The sequence below is a fragment of the Artemia sp. Qi Xiang Cuo genome, chromosome 12 (genome assembly GCF_049724085.1).
Source record: "Artemia sp. Qi Xiang Cuo chromosome 12, ASM4972408v1, whole genome shotgun sequence".
Classification (NCBI taxonomy): domain Eukaryota; kingdom Metazoa; phylum Arthropoda; class Branchiopoda; order Anostraca; family Artemiidae; genus Artemia; species Artemia sp. Qi Xiang Cuo.
Window position 1 is genome coordinate 33,611,543 of NC_142805.1, and position 26,658 is coordinate 33,638,200.

Consider the following 26,658-nt stretch of genomic DNA (forward strand, 5'->3'; position numbering starts at 1 on the left):
ATTCAGCACAAATAGCATTATTATAGCACTTCAATACTATATAAAATAATCTCGTGCACAATAACTATATATAAAAAAACAATTAAAGAGGTCCATAATAAAAAAAAAACTCAAAGCATATTCATACTTAATTCACAGAATTTTTTTTTATAAAATTTTGTCAAAATATTACCCTAATTAGCAAATCTTTAACCTCAAGTAGACCCAGAATTCTTCCAGGTGGCCAACTAAACCTTTACTTTGAGACACTCTTCCCTCTTAAGTAGGTTTCTGATCCTAAGGACAAGACACAAATTAACACTCCCAAAAGACGTAATTCAGTATTTCTAATCCAAAAATTTCTAACTCAGGTCAAATTTTTATTCACCATCTATCCTGTGTGGGTCAGCTAGTTTGCCCTTCGAGACACTTTTCCCTATTAGAGAGAGAGAGAGAGAAATTCATTTTTATTAAAGGCCAATATTCACAAAGAAATAATATCAAACAGACCTACCACGTGAAAATCTATACAGATTTGCTTGTGATGGCCCTCAATATTTTACTCACTTACTACATATATATTCAAAAAAAAAGAAGAAAAATGCAACTTTATAAATAGATAAAAATGAACCTCGTGGGAACCACGAACCAATACTTACAGAAGATAGAAGACAGAAAACAGCCATTGCAAAATCTTTTGCCCTTGCGCCAAACGGGGAGGCTATTGGCCAGCAGCTACATCCAGCTAGCAAATTCAACATACAGTAGAATTCTTGTCCTCCGGTAGCCGCTCAATTTTGTTTCCAAAAGCTAACTGCGGATGGATAGGTCAAAACCACCATTATATGCGTATGTAAACCTTTTATTATCAAGTACCTCCTTACTTTAAAAGCGACTACAGGACAAGATCACCATTTATAAGTTATCTACGAGCCTTCCAATGCAGTTCGTTAGGTCTCTTAATAAATCTCAGCTGAACATTTTTAAACTGAGGAGCTTTATCAATGCCCCAGATCTCTGCCCCAAAATGAAGAATTAGAATTTTTTTCAAAAATTCTATTGCAAAAGATTTATTTTTACAAAAATATACGTATAGTATATATAGTGTTTCATTTTCTTCTCCTGTACTCCTGAAAATAAAAATCAATCACGTTTCTTTCTTCTTTTTTTTACTTTAAGACTCCCTGCTTTTTTGTAATCTATTTCATCATGATTTCACTATAATTTCCTTCACGTTACTACCTATCTATCTTGCCTCTTACTTTGGCATTCCATAGCTTTCTACCTTTCTAATTCCTCACATGCATAATTGTTTCTCTCCTATAACATTTTTTCTACCTTTTTGCTAAAAACATTTTATTTTTAACAATTCCCTATTTCATACGGTTTCCCCATCTATTTTTTACCATTTCACATTCTCAACATTCACTTTCTAGCTACCCACGGTGGCAAGGGGCTACTCTCATTCATTAGGCCTATAACTTATAATATTAAAATACAAATTTACAATTGATATAACATGGTTTTAAACATTAAAATACACTTTTTACTACATTTACATAATGAAAACAAAATATAAAACGTAACACCATCTTTTTTTTTAATATATTACTCATTTCGTCACATTCTACTCTTGCTTGGCTTGGTAGTGTTGTGTAGCTACAATTTTCCTCAAAAATTCCCCAAAAAACAATCAATTCATAATCAAAGCGAATCGTATCGCCTCCAGACATAAGATAATTTCACTACTTGCTATTAAAATTCAAACAATCAATTAAAAAAAATCACTTCAAGTCTAAACTCTGTAACCTAAAATTCCATACAATATCCTAAACTATTTCTATATCCCCTAAAATTGTATTCAATCTTAAGTCCCGTACTTTCAAAATATTCTATTACATTCAAATCTTACCTAAAATATAAGTTTAAAAATACTAAAAAATCTTGAAACTAACCATTATAATCTAAAATTTTGAATCAAACTCTAAACTCAAGCAATTCATTAAAAATTCGAAGTATTTATTCTAAATTCCACTTTTATTCCTTAAATCTATATTCCAGCTTAAACCCTGAAAATCCAAAATATTTAAATATACAAAAATCACAGCTTAAATGACCTTATATATAAAATTTGAATATTTAAAATCAAATATTCATACTGCCTCTTAAAATATAAATTTTCTATTCAATCTTAAACCAAATAAAATTCAAAATATTTTAATACACTACAATCTTACCTTAAAAAAACTAATGTTAAACATGAACAGTCTAAACAAGTGTTGAAACTAAACTAGTGAAGTGTTTCACCATAACATTTTCAGGACTTATCTGTTTTTCTAGTGCTCTCCATGTATTGTAGCAATACTAAGATATAATGTATGTCGCCATTCGGTTTGTGTGCTCATTTATTCCGTTAACCTTCAGGTTAAGTTTTGTCTTTAAGTTAATGCATGTGCACAATTTATCTCCCTTTGAATCATTTCGGTTACCTTTTTCTGTCTGTTCTTTTGTTTTTCGCATTCGAGCATCAGACTGACAACGGTCTCATGTTCTTCCTTGCATGATTTTCATAATCCCTCGCTCCCTTCTAGTTTCATTTTTTTTGCTTTACCTGTTCTGTTGGCAATAAATCATGTAACTGGAAGAACATATGTTCTTTTACTTTCGGCGGTAATAAACTCTTTTCCAACAGAGTAAAACTCGTTGTAGCTTTTGCTTCAGTAAATGCTTCTTTTTCAATTATCCTTAATGGTGGGCTTGTTTTGAATACTTGAAAATGCTTCTTAATCTCTTCTTTGTTTAGTGTCTCTTTTTCGTAATCTAACCATTCTTCTTGTTCCATCTTTTCAATGTGCTGAAACCTTTATCGCATTTGGACAATCAATTCTATCTTTTTTCATCCTTCATACCATTTAGCTGAAATTGTTTTGTTTTCTCTATCAATCCTTCTGCTATAGTCCTTGTAAAAACAAATCCCTTTTTGCTTCAATATCAATTACTTGCAACCCGCCGTTTTGCCGTGGAATCACAATGTACAATGTCTTTAATTTAGGGGGGATTTCCCTACTCTATAAGGAGTGACACATTGAACTTGTCAGTTTTCTGTGTGTGTTTTTCTTTCAATATACTTGCCACATACCATAAATTCAGACACACACACGCACTTAAATATTGAGCTCTTTGGTGAACCGTCATACTTCTACCGTAACCTCTCTTTAAATCGTTCTCAAATTTCGTTTTCGTCCGTTTCCAGTTTTCTATTTCTGTCTTTCTCCATTTTTTCGTGAACTCTATTCCCAGTATCATTATTTTTCTTTAAAGAATATTCCTGATAGAGTTCCTTCTTCGTGGTCTCCAAGGATCATGGTTTCGCACTTTGCTCTGTTTTGTTCTAGTTTAAGAATCCTGCAGTATTCTTTGATATGCCTCGCTGTTTTCTCATAGTCTTGTTCTGTTGAGGCAAAGGTCGTGAGGTCTTCTACGAAGCTCTCAAGTTTCAGCTTAAAATCTTTCCAAATCTACTCCAGTCATCTGACTTGACAGGTATTTTAACAGGGGTTAAAATAGAGCTAATACATTATAAGACTAAGGGCACATCCCCGTTTCACTCTAGTTTCTGCTTTGAATATGTCGGTAATATATCTCTTCCAACGATTATTACTAGTTCTATCTTCTCACATATCTTTTCTATCCAAGCTATAATATTTTTTTTTATCAAACCCGTGTGATTCCATTATAAAAAACAGCATGATTTTTCTTATCTTGTCAAAAGCTTTTCTTATATCGTAACTCGTTATTCAGAATTTAGCTTTTATTATTTTCTCCTGTTTGTGCGAAATTATTATGAGGTCTCTAACCGTGTGTAAAACGTCAGATGTTTTACAATTTTAAAGTCCTTCTCTCTGGTTCTCGCTCAATATCTCCGGCAGCACTTTTTTCAGTCTGTGTGAAAGAATCTTAGAAAGTAGACGATAGTCCCAGTCTGTTACGTATACTGGCCTCCAGTTTCCTGGAGGACAGGAAACCGACTTTACAAGACATTCTATCTTCTGTTCTTCACCGTTAAGCATATCATTGTACATTTTTATCAATATCTCAGTCAAATCTTCCGAGTATCTTTTGTACAGCTCGTAAGGAACCCCATTCATTCCTGGAGATTTGTTATTTTCAGTTTCTTTTATTGATTTTTTTTCTACTTCTTCTTGCAGATATTAAATTAAATATTCATTTTGGTATTCTGTTACCTTCGTTACTAGACCCCGGTGCCACGCTGGTGCATCGACCGAACGCCGCCAACGAGAGACCCGGTTGACCGCCGCCGATGTGTCGCAACGCAGCCGGCGCGCGGCACGCGCGCCACCACCGGTAGAGGTGGTGGCGTTTGGTTGACTTTGAATTAATTTTGCGGCCATTCTTTATTGCGTTAACTGCAAAAGTCGGAGCTTTTCTTTTTTCGCATGGTCAAGTATTTCGATTTTCCTGATTAGAACTCATGCAGGGCTTGTACTATCCCCGAATGTTCGGGGATTTCCCCGAAGAATTATGTGTCACCCCGAAAAAAAATTAGGTTCCCCAAATCCCCGAAAATCACCCAATTACGGTGCCACCCCTAGTGATTTATCACTAGTGACTATCCCTTCCAAACATTACTTTGTATACCATAATTCTTCACTGCTCTCTTGTTCATTAATTTTAGTCTCTTGTACTACTTTGCATATAAACCAGACATATCCAGTTTCAGCGTACACAGTTCTTAATGTGTTGACAAGAGTATCGTATTTAAAGAATTAATTTGAAAAAAAAATAAGTTTTTTTTTTTAACTGAAAGTAAGGAGTAACATTAAAACTTAAAACGAACATCAATTATTCCGTATATGAAAGGGGCCCTCCCCTCTTCAACGCCTCACTCTTTACGCTAAAGTTTTTTATGGTTTTAAAAAGTGGGGTGGTAAAAAAGAGTCAAACTTTAGCGTAAAGAGCGAGGCGTTGAGGAACGGACAACCCCTTCAATATACGGAATAATTGCTGTTAGTTTCAAGTTTGAATGTCGCTCCTTAATTTCAGTTAAGAAAACTTGTTTTTTAAAATTTAATTTCATAAAGACGATACTTTTGGAAACATATGAAGAACCGTTCGGCGCAAAAAAACATCGATGGCGTGTCGCGGCTATTTTTGGCACCGCCGCCGGTCTTCCCTTATCGGCGCGGCGCCGGGGTTTATTCGTTACATCTATTCTTTTCCGGTAGCCTACTCTTTCACCTGATTTTCTTTTTTTAAATATTTTCTATTAATATCCTTTCATTTCATGCAATATCTTCTTCTGCTCTATTATTACTTCTCCGTTTTCCTCTTTAACCTTGGTACAGTATTCTCTTTTATTTTCTTTTTTCCCCTCCAAACCAGTGTGGTTGTCAGGTGTTTGTTTTGGATGGTTTTATCTATTTTCGCTCGTACTTTGGTTGCTTCTGCTCTGTCATTCTTTAATTTTCTTATTTCGTGAAGAGTCTTAAAGTGCTCTTCGTTCGAATTTTTGTCTTTGTTAATGTCTGTATTTAGCTGATACAGAACTTAGTAGAGGAACTAAGTGTAATTTTTTTGGGTATGTATTTTTTCGCTTGACAACTTCTTTACTATCTTTGATATATCCACTTTTGTTTTAGTTCCCCAATATTCAGGTAGGTCTTTGTTACTTTTTCCTCTCGGTGTTTTCAGTGTCTTCTTGACCATTTCTGAAAAATATTCATCTCTTTGTATTTTTGTATTCATTTTCCAGGGACAATTTTTCTTCTTGAGACTACTTGTTGAGTTTTCTGTCATTTTCACGGCATCTGCATTGTGGTTTATAAAGGTTCGAGAAGTATCTTGTGCTCTATATGCACCACTTTTTCCACCAGCTCTTTCGATACATAGACGCGGTCTAGCCTTGCCCCACTTCCTTGTCTTTCTGTCCAGTTTATTCTAGTGAAATTTGTTGTCTTCTTTTTCTCATCCATGTATTGACAAAATCTGTTTCCTTTATGAAGTCACATAGTGGTTTGAATATATTATCTCCCTGTGCTGTTGCGTCTTTTTTGTTGAGAATACAATTGAAATTTCCCAAGGGTACCACGTTTTCAATTTTCTTTGGTGTGTAAGGTACAAGATCTTCCTGAAAAAAACTTATCTCTAACTCTTTTATTTTGGCTTCCTGAAGGAGCATATACATTTAAATATGTAATTTCATTAATGCAGTATCTCAGTATTCTTCCTTCTTCTTCTAGTCGTATATCTTTCGGTCTAAAAATTTCCTAATATAGTATCGCTACAATTGGCAGAAATGCCAAGTCCATGTCTTCTGTCTTCAAAAATGGTTTTAGCATTACTTCACATTTTCTTTGTTTCAATCCGTTCGTGTTCAAACTTATAATATTTTTTTGGATCTGCTGTCATATTGTTCTCCTTCAGTTCATCTGGTTTCTCGTCTTTTCGTGATTTTTTTTCTACTTGTGTTTCTTTTCATAGTCCTTTTCTCGGTTTCTTGCATTATCAAACATTTTCTTTCAGTAATTTGACTGGTTGTTTTCCCGACTTTTCTTTTCTATCGTAGGCAGCGCAATCGCGCTGCCGAAGTAAAGAACGATATGGGAAAGACGTATTATTTTTTTTTCGTGGTCTTAAACCAGGGCACTTGGTATCGAAGAAGTTGTCGTAGAAACTTCGAAAACGGCTCATTCAATTGTAAATTGGAATGGCTTGTGCCCTTTTTAATAATCGAAAGTGATTGGAGGGCAACTAGCCCCCCACGTCCATCATTCCCCCAAACACATCCAATCAAAATTTTGAGATAGCCATTTTGTTCAGCGTAGCTGATTTCCAGATAGAAAATATGCTTTTGAGGAGGACATCCCCCCACAATCCTCAGGGCAAGGGTTTTAAGTTATTCCCTGGGGGCACATAAGAACGATGTTGGCGCAATCTATTATTTATTATTATTTTTCTTTAGAGTAGGGCACTTCGTATCGAAGAAGTTGTCGTAGAAACTTCGAAAAGGGCTCATTCAATTGTAAATTGGAGTGGCTTGTGCCCTTTTTAATAGTCGAATGTTATTGGAAGGTGACTAGCCTCCCACGTCCATGATTCCCCCAAACATATCCAATCATAATTGTGAGATAGCCATTTTGTTCAGCGTAGCTGATTTCCAGATAGAAAATACGCTTTTGAGGAGGATACTCCCCCACAACCCTCGGGGCAAGGGTTTTAAGTTACGCCCTGGGGGCATATAAGAACGACGTTGGCACAATGTATTATTTATTATTTTTTCTTTAAAGCAGGGCACTTCGTATCGAAGAAGTTGTAGAAACTTCGAAAAGGGCTCATCCAGTTGTAAATTGGAGTGGCCTGTGCCCTTTTTAATTGTCGAAAGTGATTGGAAGGCGACTAACACCCCTTCCCCGCCCATCATTTCCCGAAACACATCCAATAAAATTTTTGAGATAGCCATTTTGTTCAGCGTTGTTCATTTCCAAATAGAAATTATGTTTTTGAGGAGGACACTCCCCCACAGCCCTCAGGGAAAGGGTTGTAAGTTATGCCCTGGGGTCATATAAGGTTTTTGTAGAGCGCGTGTAGAGCGGCATCAAGAAGGAGCCGCCAATCTTCCCGCCGGTTTGCTGCTGCAAGTATGTTCTCCCACTGAGGTTGGATTGATGTGTGCAGGTTACGGAGATCTGTCTGGTACGTTCGACGCAGGGTGTTTCTGGGTCTGCCCCTGCGGCGTGGACCCGATGGCTGTCAATGGAGCGCTGCATTTGGTAGTCGGAGATTGTCCATACGTAGTACATGGCCAAGGTATCTCCATCGGCGGACTCTTATGATATGTGTCACAAGAGGCTGGCCAGTCTTGTCACGGATGGATTGGTTTGTTATTCTCTGCTGCCAACGGAGGTTGAGAATTCTTCTGAGACATGTGTTTTCGAAAGCAAGTATTCTTCGCTCTTGTTCCTGGTTCAGGTGCTAGGTTTCGGCAGCGTAAAGCAGCACTGGCATAACATTGCTATTGAAGAGTCGTAACTTCAGCCGTATAGAGAAGCTTTGGGACCGCCACACTTTCCGTAATCTATTGAAGGCCCCATTGGCTTGGCCGATTCTTGTGAGCACTTCTTTTGCGGTCGATCCGGTACTTTCTATTATGCTTCCCAAGTGTTTGAAATGGACAACTTGCTCTATGTTTTGGTCTCCGCAAGTGATGCTCAGGGGTGAATCTGGTGGTAGCCATGCATTTTGTTTTCTCATTATTTATTTTTAGGCCGACATGGCCGCCTCTCTCCCTCACTTTGTCAAGGAGTTCTTGGAGTCTTTGCTTGCATGATTCTAGGACAGCGATGTCTTAAGCGAAGTCTACATCACTGAGGCGTGTTTCTGGATTCAGCTGTATTCTGTCTGTGCTTGTACTTCGCAGTATGTAATCAATAACAAATACGAAAAGTAGCGGTGACAAGACGCAACCTTGCTTAACTCCTGACATAATGCGGAAGAAACGGGTTTGGCCATCTGGTGTCTTTACACAGCACTCGCTATCTTCATAAAACGCAACAATCAGTGACACTATCTTTTCAGGGATTCCGTAATGCAGTAGGATCTTCCACAGACTTTGGCGGTCTACTGAGTCAAATGGCTTCTCAAAATCGATGAATATCATATAGATTTTGGAGCGCCATTCTCTGCTTTCTTCCGTCAGTAGCCGTAGGGTGAATATCAAGTCTGCACATGAACGGTTCGGTCTGAATCCATGTTGCTCGTTGCGAAGGTGTCTGTCGAGCTGCGAGCTGATTCTCTGCAGTAAAATGTGCGTCAGCAATTTGCTAGGTGTGGAAAGCATGCAGATTCCTCGCCAGTTGCCTAGGAAGGACGTATCGCCTTTCTTAAAGATCCTCACAAGCGTGCTGCGTTTCCAATCCGAAGGTACTTTGGCGGTCGTCCAGATTACTGCGAACAACGCTGTCCAGAACTTGAGGCAGGTCATAACAGTTGCTTTGATCATTTCCGCGGATATCCTGGCTTCGCCAGGCGACTTCCCATTTTTCAGCTTCTTTGCTGCTGCTATAATATCAGTGGATAACAAGGGATCCATGCTGATATCTCAGGGAAACAGTGTTTTTCCTGAAATATCTGGGGAATAGTCTGGTGGAGGTCTATTCAAAAGCTTCTCTAAGGGGCTGGCCCAAACTCCGCTTACTTCAGACTGCTGTGTTATCAGGATGCCCGAGGGGTCTGTTACTGGTCCATGTTGAATAGAGGATTTCTTTCTGATAATTTCATTAGTGATTTTATAGACGGCTCTTGAATCACCTCTCTCCGCCGCCCCCTCTGCCTGCACTGCTTTTCGCTTCAGCAGGTTTCTCTGGTCTTTTCTGGCGCTCTTTCTTACCGCTTTATCCGCGGCTCTGTATTCATCGTTTCTGAGGATCTCTTGGTCGGGGGTTTGTCTTTGAATAAGTGATGCTTTTACTTTTTTCCTTGTCTCAATAAGTTCCCATGTTTGGTCAGATAGCCACTGGTCTTTTGGGCTCTTGCGGTACCTAATGGTGGCTTTCGCGGCATTGTGAAAACATAACCTTATGGTTTCCCAGTATTGATTGCTATCAGCATCATCTAATAAAGACAAGGCTTCAAATCTATTCCGAATCTCTAGTTTAAAGGCTTGGTTGAATTCTCTCAACCTCAGTTTCTCCGAGTCAAAGACTGGGTTTAAGGGAGCCTTATCTACTTTTCTATTTTTTTTCAATTTGAGGCGGATTTTTGTTGCCATCAGATTATGATCTGAGACAACGTCAAATCCTTTATATCCCCTTATATCAGGTAGGCTTAATCTTCGCTTCCTGCTCCAAATACAATGGTCAATCTGATTTCGGGTATTGGTCAATCTGATTTTGGGTGTGGCCATTGGGAGGTATCCAAGAATGTATGTGTACATCCTAATGAGAAAATAGAGTACCTCCGGTTAGTATGTTGTTAAGAAGTTCGAAGTCTATAAGTAGTACTCCGTTCTTGTTTCGCTGACCAAGGTCATGCTCTCCGAGAACCTCTGGGGAAAACGGTCGGTCGTTTCCTACTTTTGCGTTAAAGTCTCCTAGAAAACATGCCATGTCATGCCGTGGTATGTCGTTTGCCACGGAGTTGAGAGCTCTGTAAAATTAGTCTTTTGCTTTGTCGTTGGCATCATTGGTGGGTACATAGCATACTATTACTGACAGTTTCACATGCGCACTGATGAACCAGGCTTTCAGGATTCTGGGTGAAACCGGTGTCCACTGTAGTAGAGCTTGGGAAGTCCGTTTTGTCAGCATTAGGGCTACTCCGTATTCACGCTTTTGCTGCGATCCACTGTATATAATGGTCACATCTCCATCCTGTTTATTTGATCCAGATCTTAGCCATCGAACTTCTGACAGAACCAGAAGGTCAAGATTGTAATCTTCCAGTGCTCTTAGCACTTGTTCAGTCTTGGAATCTTGAGACATTGTGCGGACGTTCCAGAAACCAAATTTGAAGTATTGTTTCGCATTCATAAATCTTGTCCGTGGGCATGCAGAGGTTGTCATCAAAAGGGGGTTCGAAAATCCGAGGCTCAAACTTGATGTTTCAGTTGCAGTTAGGATTCCCCCCAAGGGCAGACCCTTGAGGTCCCAGGTGTGGGTCGCAACCCCACTACCCAACCCTCCCTCTTTATCCTGGCTTGGGACAGGCTGCATACGCAGGCGATAGTATATATTTACAAATAAAAAAATGTTTGGTAAACTTTTTCTACTGTTCTATTTAGCTGCAAACCATGAAAGAACTGAAGTTTGGTTAATGATAATGAAATAAAACAAAATAGGATAAAAATATAATAGTTTAGAAAACAAAATTCGGTAATATGTTTGCACATTAGGGGGTATGGGGGGTAAACCATAGCATATATTAAATACGTAACCTAACCTAGGTACCTTCCCCCCCCCAAAACCCCCCAAAAAATAAAGTTTAAATATTGTAAACGCACTTAGAATCCACTGTTTGCAATCTTATTCTCCGTTGAAACAACCTGTTTGACTAGTTTCTTTTGTCATCTATCTTACGTGGCTTAGAGCTAATAGAACAGTACCAATTCTACTTTAGCTACTTTTGGCTGTCTTGGAAAGGGGTTAGGTTAGGAAAATGAAACTGTCAGGGATGGGTCTACAGGCTAAAGTATGGGTACTTATGTACTATCTTGGAACACACGCGAAAAGTGAAGTTTGGTTGATGCTAATGAAGTAAAACAAAATAGGATAAAAATATAGTAGTTTATAAACAAATTTCGGCGATACATTTGCGCATTAGGAAGGGGGATCGGGGGTAAGGCATAGCATATATTAAATACCTAACCAAACCTAGGTACCTTTTTTCCCCCTAAACCCCAAAAAACAATAGTTTAAATATTGTAAACTCAATAACAAACCGCGCGGTACAATCCATTTCACTATTGAAAGAAACCCGTTTCGAAAGAAACCTGCACCTTCCCTATATAATATAGCGCGTGTGTTCCAGATAGTACCAAAGTATGTCCCGGGAAGGTATTTTGAAGTACCTACCTCCACTCCTTCTCCCTCTAGAGGGTCCTTAATTTCGCCTACATGACCGGTACATGACATATACCTATTGAAATTTTTATAAAACAACATTTTACCTTAATTTTCAGTTATCAGTTTCTTTTTCTCAAGGTTTAGTTCCGAAAATACAATTCCTGTTATTTGAGTAGAATTTTTGACCATGTCAGTGTTTTTTTCTTCAAGATTTTGGTAATGTATCTTCATATGTTTAAAACCTTATAAACTGGAATTGAGTAAAGTTGTAAAGCTTAAAAAAATCTTGTTGTACTTCATATAAGCAGAAGATCTATTTTGAAAAGTTTCAATTCTATTACAAACAGGTTGTAGGAGGCACTGAACAAGGCATTTGATGAGATATAACGAGTAAGTCGAAGGTATTCAAAAAAGACAGGATTCGTCGCATTATTATTGCAACCGTTCAGCTCTGGAGGTAGAAAAAAGGGGGGAAATCTTTCTTTTATATTTCCCCCGATTTGGTTTCATCTTAATTTTAGGTCCAAATGTCACTGTTTTCTTGATGGGAAGATATATCTTGCTCAAGTGTCTTCTGTCGGCCTGTTACTACGCCATTGATTTACTGATTCCCACCATGAAAAAAATGCAGCCGTTAAGAGGTGTCATATTATCTGGGAGAAATTTTTTGTTGTAATTTCCTGTTCTTGTAAAATAAATGATTTTTTTTTTGGTGTTTATTGATGCTTCAGAAAGAAGAAAGGGAAACTGAATTCTAAGAACTAGATATTAGACTGTAGACCTAGGAAATTGAACAAGGCTAGTGATGGAAATCCAATAAAAGAATGGGAAATCCAGCAAACAAGATGGAAATCCAATAAGGATCTTAAAATCCAACACGTTGTTTTGTCAAAAAAATGAAAATTCAATTTGCGGGTGTGGGAATTCAACATTTTTCTTTCTCAACAAAATGGAAATTCAATAATGACCATGGAATTCCAAAATGGTCTCCGATATTCAATTTCAGCTGTTGAAATTCCAATTTTGCTGTTGATAAACATTACAAACAACATTTGGTGAACATCAAACAATATTTTTACAGTGTGGGGCTATTGGGCTAGCAGAACTTATAAAAGTGATCTTTAATGACTCATTTGAAAGCTATTCCTCTTATATACGTTTTTTTTTTTTCAATTTTACATTTGTTAGTGCGATATAGCACTGAAAACCAAACTTATGGTGCCACTTCTTAAGTGGAAAAGCTCTGAAGTACAAAAAAGGTATCATTGCAATAGTTATTTCCAGAACCCTTAGCTGGAGGTTCACAAGAACCCATCGCGTACACTCCCCTCCCAGCCTCCTTAGTAAGTTTCATAAATCGTCTGCTCATCAGTAAGCTAGTGAAACATTAGCAGGCTACCCCACCGTCGTGGATAGATGTTTAATGGCTCGATTATAAGCTATTGGTAATAATTACTAGGTTTTAAAATATTCTGCAATCTATTAGATTTCACATATTTTAATGTCAACTAGTTTCTGAGGAGAATTTGGAATGAGCTCCTTGTCATGATTGAAGCATTAGCTGCCACATAGTAAAGAGCGAACCACACCGCATAGTAACTAAAAGTAAAAAATATGTTAAAACTATCGTTTTTTCTTTTTTATTCCTGGCCTAGCGGGTTACTAGAATATCATAGAGAGATGCTTAAGAGCTTATTCAATAGCTATTTCTCATATGTACTTGGTTTATATAAATTTCGCCATGTGCAAGTGCCATATGGCACGAAAAAAGGCACTTCTTATGCCGTTTCTCGAGGGTGGGGCTAGCGGGCTACTAGAACCGAGGGGTAACAACTGGGCATTTTGAGGGACACCTGGAGGCATGAGGCACGCCGGAGGCATGCCTCCGGAGGCATGCCGGAGGCATTAAAAATGGACAGGGAAGGAAACTTATAAAATATTCCAAAGTGCGCAATATGTAAATATATACAGCTGGCCTGTTATTCGGTATCTGTCGAATATTTCAGCTCCTTCAAAAGCGATCTTTTAAAACTTGGAAAAAATCATTTACGGGTTTATTTGGCAAGGAAAAGAACCCCCAAGACTGAAAACAACTGATATGTACCTAAAGAAGAAGAACAGAGGACTGCAAGTTGTTGATATTCATGCAAAAATTAGGTAACCCTACGATTGCATTGATGGTGTCACGTTTTCCTATTACTCATGCAGCGTTGCCACCAGCTCAAACTTAAAATTTCGATTTTTCTTCAAAAAAAAATCCAGAAATTTCAAAAAAATCCCGGAACACAGTTTTTAAGTTATACAACATAGGGCTGCGCGGTGATGACGTAAAAAGCAAGGTGCAAAATTCAAAGTACCGTGAAACGTGGTTTCTAGTTGTAACTAACAACTGATTGTCAATATTCCTAGTATTATTGCGACGTGAAAACGTTCTGGTGGATTAGTAGGATCTACGACAAATATTTTAGGCCAAAACAATTTACCAAAGTTCCGAAAAAATGTGTCTACGCATCCACATTTCATCGTTATTTGAATTTCCCGCGAAAAATTGACGTCACGCTTCGCAGCCCTATTCAATATGGCTTGACCAGCGGTAAAAGTTGCCTTTTATCACGTCATCACACGTCCCTTTCCCTTTTATCATATCTGCTTTTCTGTTTAGTGGCTGTACCAAGACGCACCCTTGGATCTCGGATTCTTAATTGTACGAAAAAAAAGGAATCTGCTGCTTTGACACGAAAGAATTCGGAAGAAACACTGATCCCTTTTTCCCGAATGTACTTAGAATCCAGCTTTCTTGGTATTAAACCCAGGCCTTTGGGTATTTGAAGAGAAAACTGTAAAGCAACAGTCAGAAAAACTGTTACTAACGAGCCAACTAAACAAAAATAACTAGTTTCTCAGATATTTATTGGTACGTTTCAGTAGTCATCTCGATAATCACAGCTCAAATGACAACCCTAAGAAACTGGGCAAATGAGCTTCAGTAAATCAAACTAAGCTCGGTTAGCACAAGTATAAACACTAAGTCTTCTACTACTAAGTCTTCTACTGAGCATAACAAGTTTTCCTATGGTATTCATCGCTTCCGCTGCCCTAGATCTCGGAATGCATTCGAGACTCAAAAAATTATATCAAGAACTCAAGCGAATGGGGACGAGGGGCACACGCACTTGAGCTGGAAGGACCAGCCCCACCGTGGGTGGCCTCCTCGTCGTAAGAGACATGGTTCAAGATTCTGTTCAGTTCTCTGCCCTCATGCACGTCGGTATTAAGGTCATTTTTGGTTTTTGTTGAAGGGTTGGTTGTATTTTTTTTTTTTTTTAAGGTTGGCCGTAAAAAGGCTGAAAAAAATAAAAAAAAAGAAGGAAAAAAGTGCCACCGCAAGAATGGGTTTCTTGTGGACGGAGGACGCCCAGTCTACGGGAGAGCAAATAATTTTTTTGTGTTAAAAAATTTTTAAGTTGTAAGAGTAAGCCTTTTGGAAGACCAACTTTAAAATTCGAATTCATATTAGTGAAAATTGAAGGATATGAATTTTAAGAAATTGAAGTAAAAATGCCACCAGAAAAGCATCTCCTATAGGGGGAAGGACACCCTGGAAAGGGGGGATCTATAGATATTTGGCAAGAAAAAAGTTAAATGGTAGTGTGCCTTCATATCCACTGACACGTTGACTGGTATATAATAACTTTTTTTTGAAGTTTAGGTGATATGATAATGCATAAAGTTTTAAGATTTATATGTTTTTTTATTAAAATATCACCGAGTGGAGAGGAGGAGGGGAGGGAAAAAAATAATAACTACCTCTGAAAAATGTTAAACAAAATTCCTTCTCTTGACACACAGAACATGGCGATGGTGGTGGTTATGGTCATGAGGTCAGTTTTGGGTTTAGGTGCCATTTTTAACATGATGATTGCGATGCTGACGAGACATCAAAAAGTGGAACCCTTTCTTCTGGATAATAAAATTTAGCTTTGTGAATACGTCTGAGTCAAAGCCAAAGACAATGTTGGTGCTGATTTCCATAGAAACGGGTTCTGCTGAATGCATGATATACAGGCTGGAGTCACAGTAGCCCTGGTCTGCCAATGCGGCAGTTAATGTGAGATCAGCATTCAGCCGAAACCGCTGGCACACATTTCCTATGTCGTCAGGGAACGGCATCACCATATTCTGCGTGTCAACAGAGTCGAATCTTCGCCCAGACAAGTAATCAAACTGTATGACCCGCTCAACTAATACTCTCTTTCCCCAGCCAACCGGTCTTTAAACGCATCATTCACCGATACGCAATTCCGATTTCACACCGACCTCTGCATTGGTTTGTGGCGACTCACGTAGTCCTACTCGTCGGCCCTGGACCATCACCCGTTTTAATCGGTCACTACTCAGCTTCTCAGAGCTTTCCCTCAGAAGCCACAACAGCGTGGATTTTTTATTGGTGTTATGGAACGTCAGAATTCTTGACAAGACAAAACCTAGAATTCTTCATGTTCGTCACAGGCTCACTAACCCATTTTTTCTCAACTCGGTGTTTCACACAGTGAGCAATTACTGCCAAATCTTCAAAGATGCCGTCACTTTCCGAGCCCGATTCAGTGTCAGTCGTGGAAGCCTTTTCCTGCTTATCGGACAGAGTATTTTCCTCTGAGTCATCGTCTGAGTCACTGTCGTGAAGTACAGAAAGACGAACATTCGGTACTTGGTGACCGAAAGCAGAAAGTACGTCGTCGGGTATCAAGGCTTTCATTATTCGCTAGCTTTCAGTACGAGCTCGCCCTAGCTCGAGCTTGATTTCATCGTCCCCGGGCAAAGAAAAACCGGAACTGACAGAAACAACACCAATGGATCTAACTCGCTTGGCCTTGGGCAAGGACAACTGTTGATTAGAATATTGAGCTTCAAAATCCGTTATACTTTCATATCGACGAATTTGACGTCGAAGTTGGAGGAACGAAAAGTTTATTAAAGTACTGTAAGTGCTGGTTTGAGACCGCATCTTCCTAAAAAAAAACTTCACACGGTTGGCTATTCATGTCGGAGAGTTTGAAAAGACGTTCGAGCCCAAGCCGTTTGAATCGACGAATGAGACGCACTAGGGAGTGCATATTTATCTCTAGGCAATGGTAAAGGTTTGTGGTAATAAAATTCTCGTTCAAAGCATAATGTCCACTCTTTAGGACCCAGGATCTTCAATATCGAACGCAGTAAACAACACGACCAAGTAAAGATAACCTCTCAAGAGGAGAAAGTTTGCCGTCGTAAAAAACGTGCCGTACACTTTCCATAAGTCAAAGATAAAACTTTGTTACTTCGCTTCCAGGAACACGCTGTTTCAGGTGTGCCGGAGGCACGGAGGCACGTGCCTCCGTGTCGGAGGTACGGAGGCACAGCCGGAGGCACGAAGGAAGGGACACCTACGACGGTCAGCTATTAGCCCCTCGACCAGAACATCTTAGATAGATTTTTGATAGCTCATATAAAAATATTGCTCATATTTACGTTCTTCCTATAAATTCCACCATCTGCAAGTTTTAAATAGCACTAAAAACGGCACTTTTGGTGCCATTTCTCAGGTGGAAAAGCTAGGGCGAGGGGCTACTGGAACTTTTTAGAGTGATGTTTAATGGCTCATTTGAAAACTTTTGCTCATATCTACGTGCTTCTTATCAATTCTACCATTCGTAAGTGAGATATAGCACTGAAAACAATATTTTTGGTGCCACTTCTTAAGTGTAAAATCTTGGAAGCATTAAACGGTATCATTGCAATAATTATGGTCCAACGCCCTTAACTGGAGGTTTGTAAGAACACCTCATGCAACTTCCTCCTTTAGGCCCCCTTAATAAACTACACAATTCAATTCCTACAAACACCAATATATTAAATTACTTTGTTAGAGGCGTGGTTCTGTCAGTACAGCGCTAGACTTCAAATAAGATTATCATGCATTCGATTCAAACTTGGACTTTTTTTTTCAATCATGGTTTGGTCCCTTCCTATGATTACTTTTCATATAATCCACTATTTTTGTAAGCGTGATGCACTCATTCTTTAAGGCATATCCTGGGAAGGCAGATTTTAAATCTATTACTCATATCTACGTGCTTTTTATCAGTTTTACCATCCGAAAGTGCCATATAGCACTAAAAACGGCACTGTTGATAACACTTCTTAAGTGGAACAGTTTGGAAGCATAAAATGGTACTATTGCAATAGCTATGGTCCAAAGCCTCTAACTGGAGGCTTATAAAATCCCCTAACATGTACTCGCCCTCCAGACCCTCTTAGTAAGTTTCATAAATCGACTAGTCATGTGAAAAGTAAAAGATTAACTAAAATTAAAAGTGGAAAGATTAACGAAAAAAAATAACTAAAATTAAAAACAGATCTACCAAAAATTAAGCTTGATTGATCAACAGTTTTGAATTGAACCTTCAAACTTTACTCTGTGATGAAGCCTGTGTGTTAGTTCTAACGGCGGTAACTGAAGGGAAGAGACGTCCTTCCCCCTTAGTTTTTGCTCTTGGCTAGGTTTTCACATCACCTTATTTCATTGGAAAAGGCAATTATTTCATTTAAAAAAGTTGGGAAAACAACCTAAAGTGCACTTTGTGGGAATGGGCTATCAAGTCAAATTTATAAAAAGCGACTAAGTATAAATGTAACTTTTTAAATGGATCCATAAACAGCTTTCTTTTGTTACAGTAGCCTTCTAGTTTCTGCTCGTCAGAAGGTGAGTTATAAAGCCCTGTCTTCATTATGGCTTTTTCAGGCGAAGTCGGCCGAGGGAAAACGGATTTTTGCTTATCGAATAACAGACGTTTCTGAAAAACATGTATTGTTTTGTGAACTATGGATAATGAACTTTACGTTATAGACTGAAAGTTTTCCTTAGCTGTCAAGGTTGTTTGCAGTATTTTTTAGAGCTTTCTTATCTCCCCTAGATTGGTGATAATTAGAAATTATATTAAAAATAAGTTTTAAACTGAAACTAAGAAATGGCATTAAAACTTAAAACAAACACATTATTCCGTATAAATAAAAAAGATCATGGCAGCGTTGTTTCTGCATTAAATTTTAATCAAAACGATCAAAGATTAATTTAAAAGAAACCATGTTTTACCGAGGGAAGTAAAGAGCAAAGTTGAACTTAAAACGAACAAAAATTATTACTTCACAGCCTATTTAATATATATATTAATATAACTAGTACAAATAAACCAAGTAATTATGTTTCGCTATGCTTTTTTGATTATACAAAACTAGTGCTTTACTGAAAACACAAAATAATATGGAAGTTTTGATACAGTAAAAGCAAACCAATTAAGAACACTATATAGAATCAAAATATTATCAAGCCCTTTTAGGATCAACCCCTTTTAAGATAAAGCAACAATCCATTTAAGGATTTTCTTTGTTATATTACGTTTAATTTTGCATCAGTTCTGTACAATGGTTCAGTTCAATGACTGGCTTTCGTTTTGGTTCTTAAAAGGAAACTAGCTTTAGAATTTGTATCATAGCTTGAAATTCACTCTTGTATAGAGAGAAATAATTGGATTTCCAGAGTTCATATTATGTGTTATTTGATCTTCATTTTAAGTGATACTAAAGCATATTTTTAATAATTTAAGACTGTATATTACCCACTATTGGTATTATAGCTGGTGAGATGCAAAATACTGCTTGATAATTCAATCCAATATTTATGTATGCTGTTCAATTACTTCGTGGTTATAAAAAAATATTTAGTTTTACGCTTATGTTTTAAAGATAATTTTAATTGTATACTGAAACTTATTTATGTCACAACTGGTGTAAGACTATGAAAAGCTTTATAGATTCGTTTAGTGTTGTCAGGCTAACAACACTTTTGACTCTTAAATCAATAATCCTGCTTTGTATACATGACTTTTGTGTTTTCAGTAAAGCGCTAGTTTTGTATAATCATAAAAGCATAGGGAAACGTAATTAGTTGGTTTATTTATAATAGTTATATTAATATATATTAAATAGGCTGCGAAGTAATAATTTTGTCCGTTTTAAGTTTCAACTTCGCTCTTTACTTCTCTCGGAATTAAGTGGCTATTAAGTGGCTTAGTATCCATATTTGCAGTTAGCTCTCTGGGCTCCGTGCAAAAGCTCTTGTTGACATTAAACAAAAGCTGAAAATCACGGCTGAAAAAAAGAAGCTGAAAATCGACGGGAAAATCCTCACTAATCATGGTCCTTACTCACGTCAAGTATTCGCTCATCTTTATAGTACTTTTTTACCACTCCGTTTATTTATGTCTGGTATGTATCCACTGCCCCAAAAGAAGAAACTAAAATCAATTCGAGTGATGAACTTTCGGCACCAGAAGTACCTACTTTATTTGCCTCTTTAATCGACGTGAGATTAAAGATTTAATAAGATTGAATGACGGTGAGAATGATCTCACCGTCATCATGCCATTGTTAGCAAATACGGTGCTACAGATATTACTGAGTCATTCGAAAGATTAAATACGGTTTTAGCTGATAAAGCTGTTTTTTCTCTAGGTTGTTTTTACCCGGTTAATTAGATGGTTTTGTCGTTAGTGATTGTGCGTTTTGTCGTTAGTGATCGTGTATATTGAAGTTTCTTTATGTTTGTTTTTTCCTAGTACTCCGCTGATGGTTTGTAGTTTTGTAGCGAACTAAAAAAATAAATTATTACTGAAGCACAAGAATATCAAAAACTTGTACTAATGAGATTATAATTTTTGCCTAATTTTTCATATGAACCTATATTTTATCCTTTGAAATTGCTTATGGGAGTAGGGAGGGCATAATAGACGCCGTACGAACACCGTGCTGCCATATACAATTGAGTCTAACGGGACCTAACCATAAAAACAATGTTATTGATCCACGAAGACGAAAGAATTTCTGAGAAATTGATTTGCATAATCGAGGGGAATTATTGATCCAAGAAAGGGGAATGAAGAAAACAATATGGCTTCTTTGATCTTTAGGTCTGAGAGATAAATGACATCACTTGTTTCCTAGGAATTATACGGAACTCTAAAGAGATAGAAATTCTATTTTTAAATATGGCTTCTCTGATCTTGAGGCTTAGTGATAAATTAATATTCTATCGATGCCTTAATAGAGTAACCAAGAACACCTTAGAGATGAAGAGATTAACGCGGGATATTTTCCTGGGAGTTTCAAATGAGACAGCGCAGGGATGCCAAAACAAAAGGAACACCCAGAAATTACGTTTAGAGGATTATTTAGTTAAAACCGCTGGATACAATTTAGAAGACTGTTGTAGCATAACAAATTGAGAAATTTCAGAAGGTGATTTGGGTGAAACCGTTTGAGAAATTTTAGAGTAGGATTTTACAGAATGATTCGGAAGCCGATGTGGGGCAAAACTCTGTGGTAGTTATAATACACAAGCTCCATTTGAACTGTGTTGTAAGATCCCCTACCTCAACCCCAAAGGGCCCCCTACCCCAACCCCAAAGGCCCCCCTACCCCAACCCCAAACGACTCCCCTACCCCAGCCCCAAAGGGCCCCCTACCCCAACCCCAAAGGGTCTCATCCCACCCGAGCCCCCAAGGGCTCCCAACCCCCCAAAGGCCCTCCAAATGCCCCCAGACCCCAATGGCCCCTCGGGTCCCCAAAGACCCTCGAGCTCCCAAGGGCCCTCCGAGCCTCTAATGGCCCCCCGGGTCCCCAAAGGCCCCCCCGGGTCCCCAAATGCTCCCCGGGTCCCCAAAGGCCCCCCAGGCACCCAAAGGACCCCCAGACCCCCAAAGAGCCCCCATCACCATTTTTTTAATACTTTTTTTAATCATTTTTTTTGTGTGTCTGGGTTGGTGTTTGCAAGTCCATGCATTTGTCATGTTGGTTTGAATGTCTAAAGTGTCTATCTTTCTCTGTTTGTATGTCTGAATCTATTTGTTCGCATGTCTGGGTTGGTCTTTGCAAGTCCTAGAATTTGTCTTTGTTGGTTTGAATGTCTAAAGTGCATGTTTTTCTCTGTTTGTATGTCTGAATCTATTTTATTGCATGTATGGGTTGGTGTTTGCAAGTCCAAGAATTTGTCTTGTTGGTTTAAATGTCTAAGGTGTCTGTCTATATCTGTTTGTAAGTCTGAATCTATTTGTTTGTATGTGTGGGTTGGTGTTTGCAATTCCAAGAATTTGTCTTTGTTGGTTTGTATGTCTAAAGTGCATGTCTTTCTCTGTTTGTATGTCTGAATCTATTTGTTTGCATGTCTGGGTTGTTGTTTGCAAGTCAGAAAATTTGTCTTTGTTGGTTTGAATGTCTAAAGTGTCTGACTTTCTCTTTTTGTATGTTTGAATCTCTTTGTTTACATGTCGGGATTGAGGTCTGCAAGTCCAAGAATTTATCTTTGCTGGTTTGAATGTCCAAAGTGCCTCCCTTTCTCTTTTTGCATGTCTGAATCTATTTCTATGAATGTCTGGGTTGGTGTTTGCACGTCCAAGAATTCGACACTTTTTTGAGCTAAAAGTCCTGGACTATTTTAGGATTTTCTTTATTATTTTACGTTTAATTTTGCATCAGTTCTGCACAATGGTTCAGTTCAATGACTGGCCCTCGTTTTGGTTCTTAAAAGGACATTTCATGATTAGTTTGTACAAAAGTTTGAAGTAAAACCATCTTGATAGTATTAGGGCAATAAACTAGCGTTAGAATTTGTATCATAGCTAGAAATTCACTCTTGTATAGAGATGAATACTCGGATTTCCAGAGTTCATATTATGTCATATTTGATCTTCATTTCAAGTGATACTAAAGCCTATTTCTTATAATTTAAGACTGTATATTATTCACTATCGGTATTATAGCTTATGAAAGCAAAATGCTGCTTGATAATTCAATCCAATATTTATGTATGCTGTTCAATTACTTCGTGGTTATTAAAAAATATTTAGTTTTATGCTTATGTTTTAAAGATAATTTTAATTGTTTACTGAAAGTTACTAATGTCACAACTCGTGTAAGACTATGAAAAGCCTTATAGATTCGTTTAGTGTTGTCAAGCTAACAACAATTTTGACTCTTATATCAATAATCCTGTTTTTTATACTTGACTTTTGTGTTTTCAGTAAAGCGCTAGTTCTCTATAATCATAAAAGCATAGGGAAACATAATTAGTTGGTTTATTTGTACTGGTTATTTTAATGTATATTAAATAGGCTGTGAAGTAATAATTTTTGTCCGTTTTAAGTTTCAACTTCGCTCTTTACTTCCCTCGGAATTAAGTGACTATTAAGTGGTTATTAAGTGGCTTAGTATCCATATTTGCAGTTATCTCTCTGGCCTCCGTGCAAAAGCTCTAGTTGACATTAAACAAAAGCTGAAAATCACGGCTGAAAAAAGAAGAAGCTGAAAATTGACGGGAAAATCATCACTAGTCATGGTCCTTACTCACGTCGAGTACTCGCTCGTCTTTATAGTACTTTTTCACCACTCCGTTTATTTATGTCTGGTATGTATGCACTGCCCCAAAAGAAGAAACTAAAATCAATTGGAGTGATGAACTTTCGGCACCTGAAGTACCTACTTTATTTGCCTCTTCAGTCGACGTGAGATTAAAGATTTAATGAGATTGAATGACGGTGAGAATGATCTCACCGTCATCATGCCTTTGTTAGCAAATACGGTGCTAGAGATATTACTGAGTAATTCGAAAGATCAAATACTGTTTTAGCTGATAAAGCTGTTTTTTCTCTAGGTTGTTTTTACCCGGTTAATTAGATGGTTTTGTCGTTAGTGATTGTGCGATTTGTCGTTAGTGATTGTGTATATTGAAGTTTCTTTATGTTTGTTTTTTCCTAGAACTCCGCTGGTGGTTTGTAGTTTTGTAGCGCACTAAAAAAATAAATTATTACTGAAGCACAAGAATATCAAAAACTTGGACTAATGATATTATAATTTTTGCCTAATTTTTCATATGAGCCTATATTGTATCCTTTGAAATTGCTTATGGGAGTAGGGAGGGCATAATAGACGCCGTACAAACACCGTGCTGCCATCTACAATTGAGTCTAACGGGACCTAACCACATAGGCAATGTCATTGATCCAAGAAGAGGTGAGAATTTCTGAGAAATTGATTTGCATAATCGAGGGGAATTATTGATCCACGAAAGGGGAATTAAGAAAACAATATGGCTTCTTTGATCTTTAAGTCTGAGATATGAATGACATCACTTGTTTCCTAGGAATTATACGGGACGCTGAAGAGATAGAAATCCTATTTTTAAATATGGCTTCTCTGATCTTTAGGCTTAGTGATAAATTAATATTCTATCCAAGCCTTAAGAGAGTAACCAAGAACACCTTAGAGATGAAGAGATTAACGCGGGAATTTTTTTCCTGGGAATTTCAAATGTGACAGCGCAGGGATGCCAAAACAAAAGGACCACACAGAAGTTATGTTTAGGAATTATTTGGGCGAAACCGTTTGAGACATTTTAGAAGATGATTTAGGAGTAACAGTTTGATATATTTTAGAAGATGATTTGGGCGAAACAGTTTGAAACATTTTAGAAGATGATTTTAGAAGATGATTTAGAAGATGATTTGGGGTGAAACTCTGTGGTAGTTATAATGCACAAGTTCCATTTGAACAGTGTTGTAAGGTCCCTTACCCCAACCCCAAAGGGCCCCCCTACACAAACCCAAAAGGGCCCCCCTATACCAACCCCAAAGGGCCCCCCTACCCCAACCCCAAAGGGCCCCCTACCCCAACCCCAAAGGGCCTCATCCCCCCTGCCCCAAAAGGCCCCTGAGCCCTCAAAGAACCCCAGGGACCCCGATCCCCCAAAGGCCCCCCAGCCCCTCAAAGACCCCCGAGCCCACCAAATGCCCCCAGACCCCAATGGCCCCCCGGGTCCCCAAAGGCTTCCCGAGCACTCCAAATACCCCCGGACCCCCAATGGCCCCCCGGGTCCTCAAAGGGCCCAGGTTCCCAAAGGCCCCCAGGCCCCCAAAGGCCCTCCGGCCCCCAAAAGACCCCCGGGCCCCCAAAGAACCCAAATCACCATTTTTTAAATACTTTCCTGAATCAATTTGTTTGTGTGTCTTGGTTGGTTGTTGCAAGTCCAAGTGTTTGCCTTTGTTGGTTTGAATGTCTAAAGTGTCTGTCTTTCTCTGTTTGTATGTCTAAATCTATTTGTTTGCATGTATGGGTTGGTGTTTGCAAGTCCAAGAATTTGTCTTGTTGGTTTGAATGTCTAAAGTGTCTGTCTTTCTCTGTTTGGATGTCTGAATCTATTTGTTTGCATGTGTGGGTTGGTGTTTGCAACTCCAAGAATTTGTCTTTGTTGGTTTGTATGTCTAAAGTGCCGGTTTTTCTCTGTTTGTATGTCTGAATCTATTTGTTTGCGTGTCGGGGTTAGTGTTTGCACGTCCAAGAATTTGTCTTTGTTGGTTTGAATGTCTAAAGTTCCTCTCTTTCTCTGTTTTTATGTCTGAATCTATTTGTTTGCATGTCTGGGTTGGTGTTTCCAAGTTCATGAATTTGTCTTTACTGGTTTGAATGTCTAAAGTGCCTTTCTTTCTATGTTTGGATGTATGAATCTATTTGTTTGCATGTCTGGTTTGGTGTTTGTAAGTCCAAGAATTTGTCTTTGTTGGTTTGAATGTCTAAAGTGCATGTCTTTCTCTGTTTGTATGTCTGAATCTGTTTGTTCGCGTTTAAGGATTAGTGTTTGCACGTCCCAGAATTTTTCTTTGTTGGTTTGAATGTCTAAAGTTCATGTCTTTCGCTATTTTTATGTCTGAATCTATTTGTTTGCATGTCTGGGTTGGTGTTTCCAAGTTCATGAATTTGTCTTTGTTGGTTTGAATGTCTAAAGTGCCTGTCTTTCTCTGTTTATATGTGTGAATCTATTTGTTTGCATGTCTGGGTTGGTGTTTGCAAGTCCAAGAATTTGTCTTTCGTTGTTTAAATGTCTAAAGTGGCTGTCTTTCTCTGTTTGTATGTCTGAATCTGTTTGTTCGCATTTCAGGGTTGGTTTTTGCAAGTCCCATAATTTGTCTTTGTTGGTTTGAATGTCTAAAGTTCCTCTCTTTCTCTGTTTGTATGTCTGAATCTATTTGTTTGCATGTATGGGTTGGTGTTTCCAAGTTCATGAATTTGTCTTTGTTCGTTTGAATGTCTAAAGTGCCTGTCTTTCTCTGTTTATATGTGTGACTCTATTTGTTTGCATGTCTGGGTTGGTTTTTGCAAGTCCAAGAATTCGTCTTTGTTGGTTTGTATGTCTAAAGTGCCTGTCTTTCTCTGTTTGTATGTCTGAATCTATTTGTTTGCGTGTCGGGGTTGGTGCTTGCAAGTCCATAAATTTGTCTTTGATGGTTTGAATGTCTAAAGTGTCTGTCTTTCTCTGTTTGTATGTCTGAATCTATTTGTATGAATATCTGGGTTGGTGTTTGAACGTCCAAGAATTTGTCTTTCGTTGTTTGAATGTCTAAAGTGGCTGTCTTTCTCTGTTTGTATGTCTGAATCTATTTGTTTGCGTGTCGGGGTTAGTGTTTGCAAGTCCAAGAATTTGTCTTTGTTGGTTTGAATGTCTAAAGTTCATCTCTTTCTCTGTTTTTATGTCTGAATCTATTTGTTTGCATGTCTGGGTTGGTGTTTGCAAGTTCAAGAATTTGTCTTTGTTGGTTTGAATGTCTAAAGTGTCATTCTTTCTCTATTTGGATGTATAATTTTATTTGTTTGCATGTGTGTGTTGGTGTTTGCAAGTCCAAGAATTTGTTTTTCTTGATTTGAATGTCTAAAGTGCCTGCCTTTCACCGTTTATATATGTGGATATATTTGTATGCATGTCAGGGTTGGTGTTCGCAAGTTCCAGAATTTGTCTTTGATGGTTTGAATGTCTAAAGTTCCTCTCTTTCGCTGTTTGTATGTCTGAATCTATTTGTTTGCATGTCTGGGTTGGTGTTTCCAAGTTCATGAATTTGTCTTTGTTGGTTTGTATGTCTAAAGTGCCTGTCTTTCTCTGTTTATATGTGTGAATCTATTTGTTTGCATGTCTGGGTTGGTGTTTGCAAGTCCAAGAATTTGTCTTTCGTTGTTTAAATG

General features: G+C 38.1%; 1 protein-coding gene across 1 annotated transcript; it reads right to left on the reverse strand.

Annotated features, from left to right (window-relative positions):
* Positions 1–10,151: 10,151 nt before the first annotated feature.
* Positions 10,152–10,478, reverse strand: LOC148946045 (protein CFDP2-like). Its single transcript, XM_089097587.1, has one exon. It carries the CDS (start codon positions 10,476–10,478, stop codon positions 10,152–10,154), a length of 327 nt encoding a protein of 108 aa, XP_088953713.1.
* Positions 10,479–26,658: the final 16,180 nt, after the last annotated feature.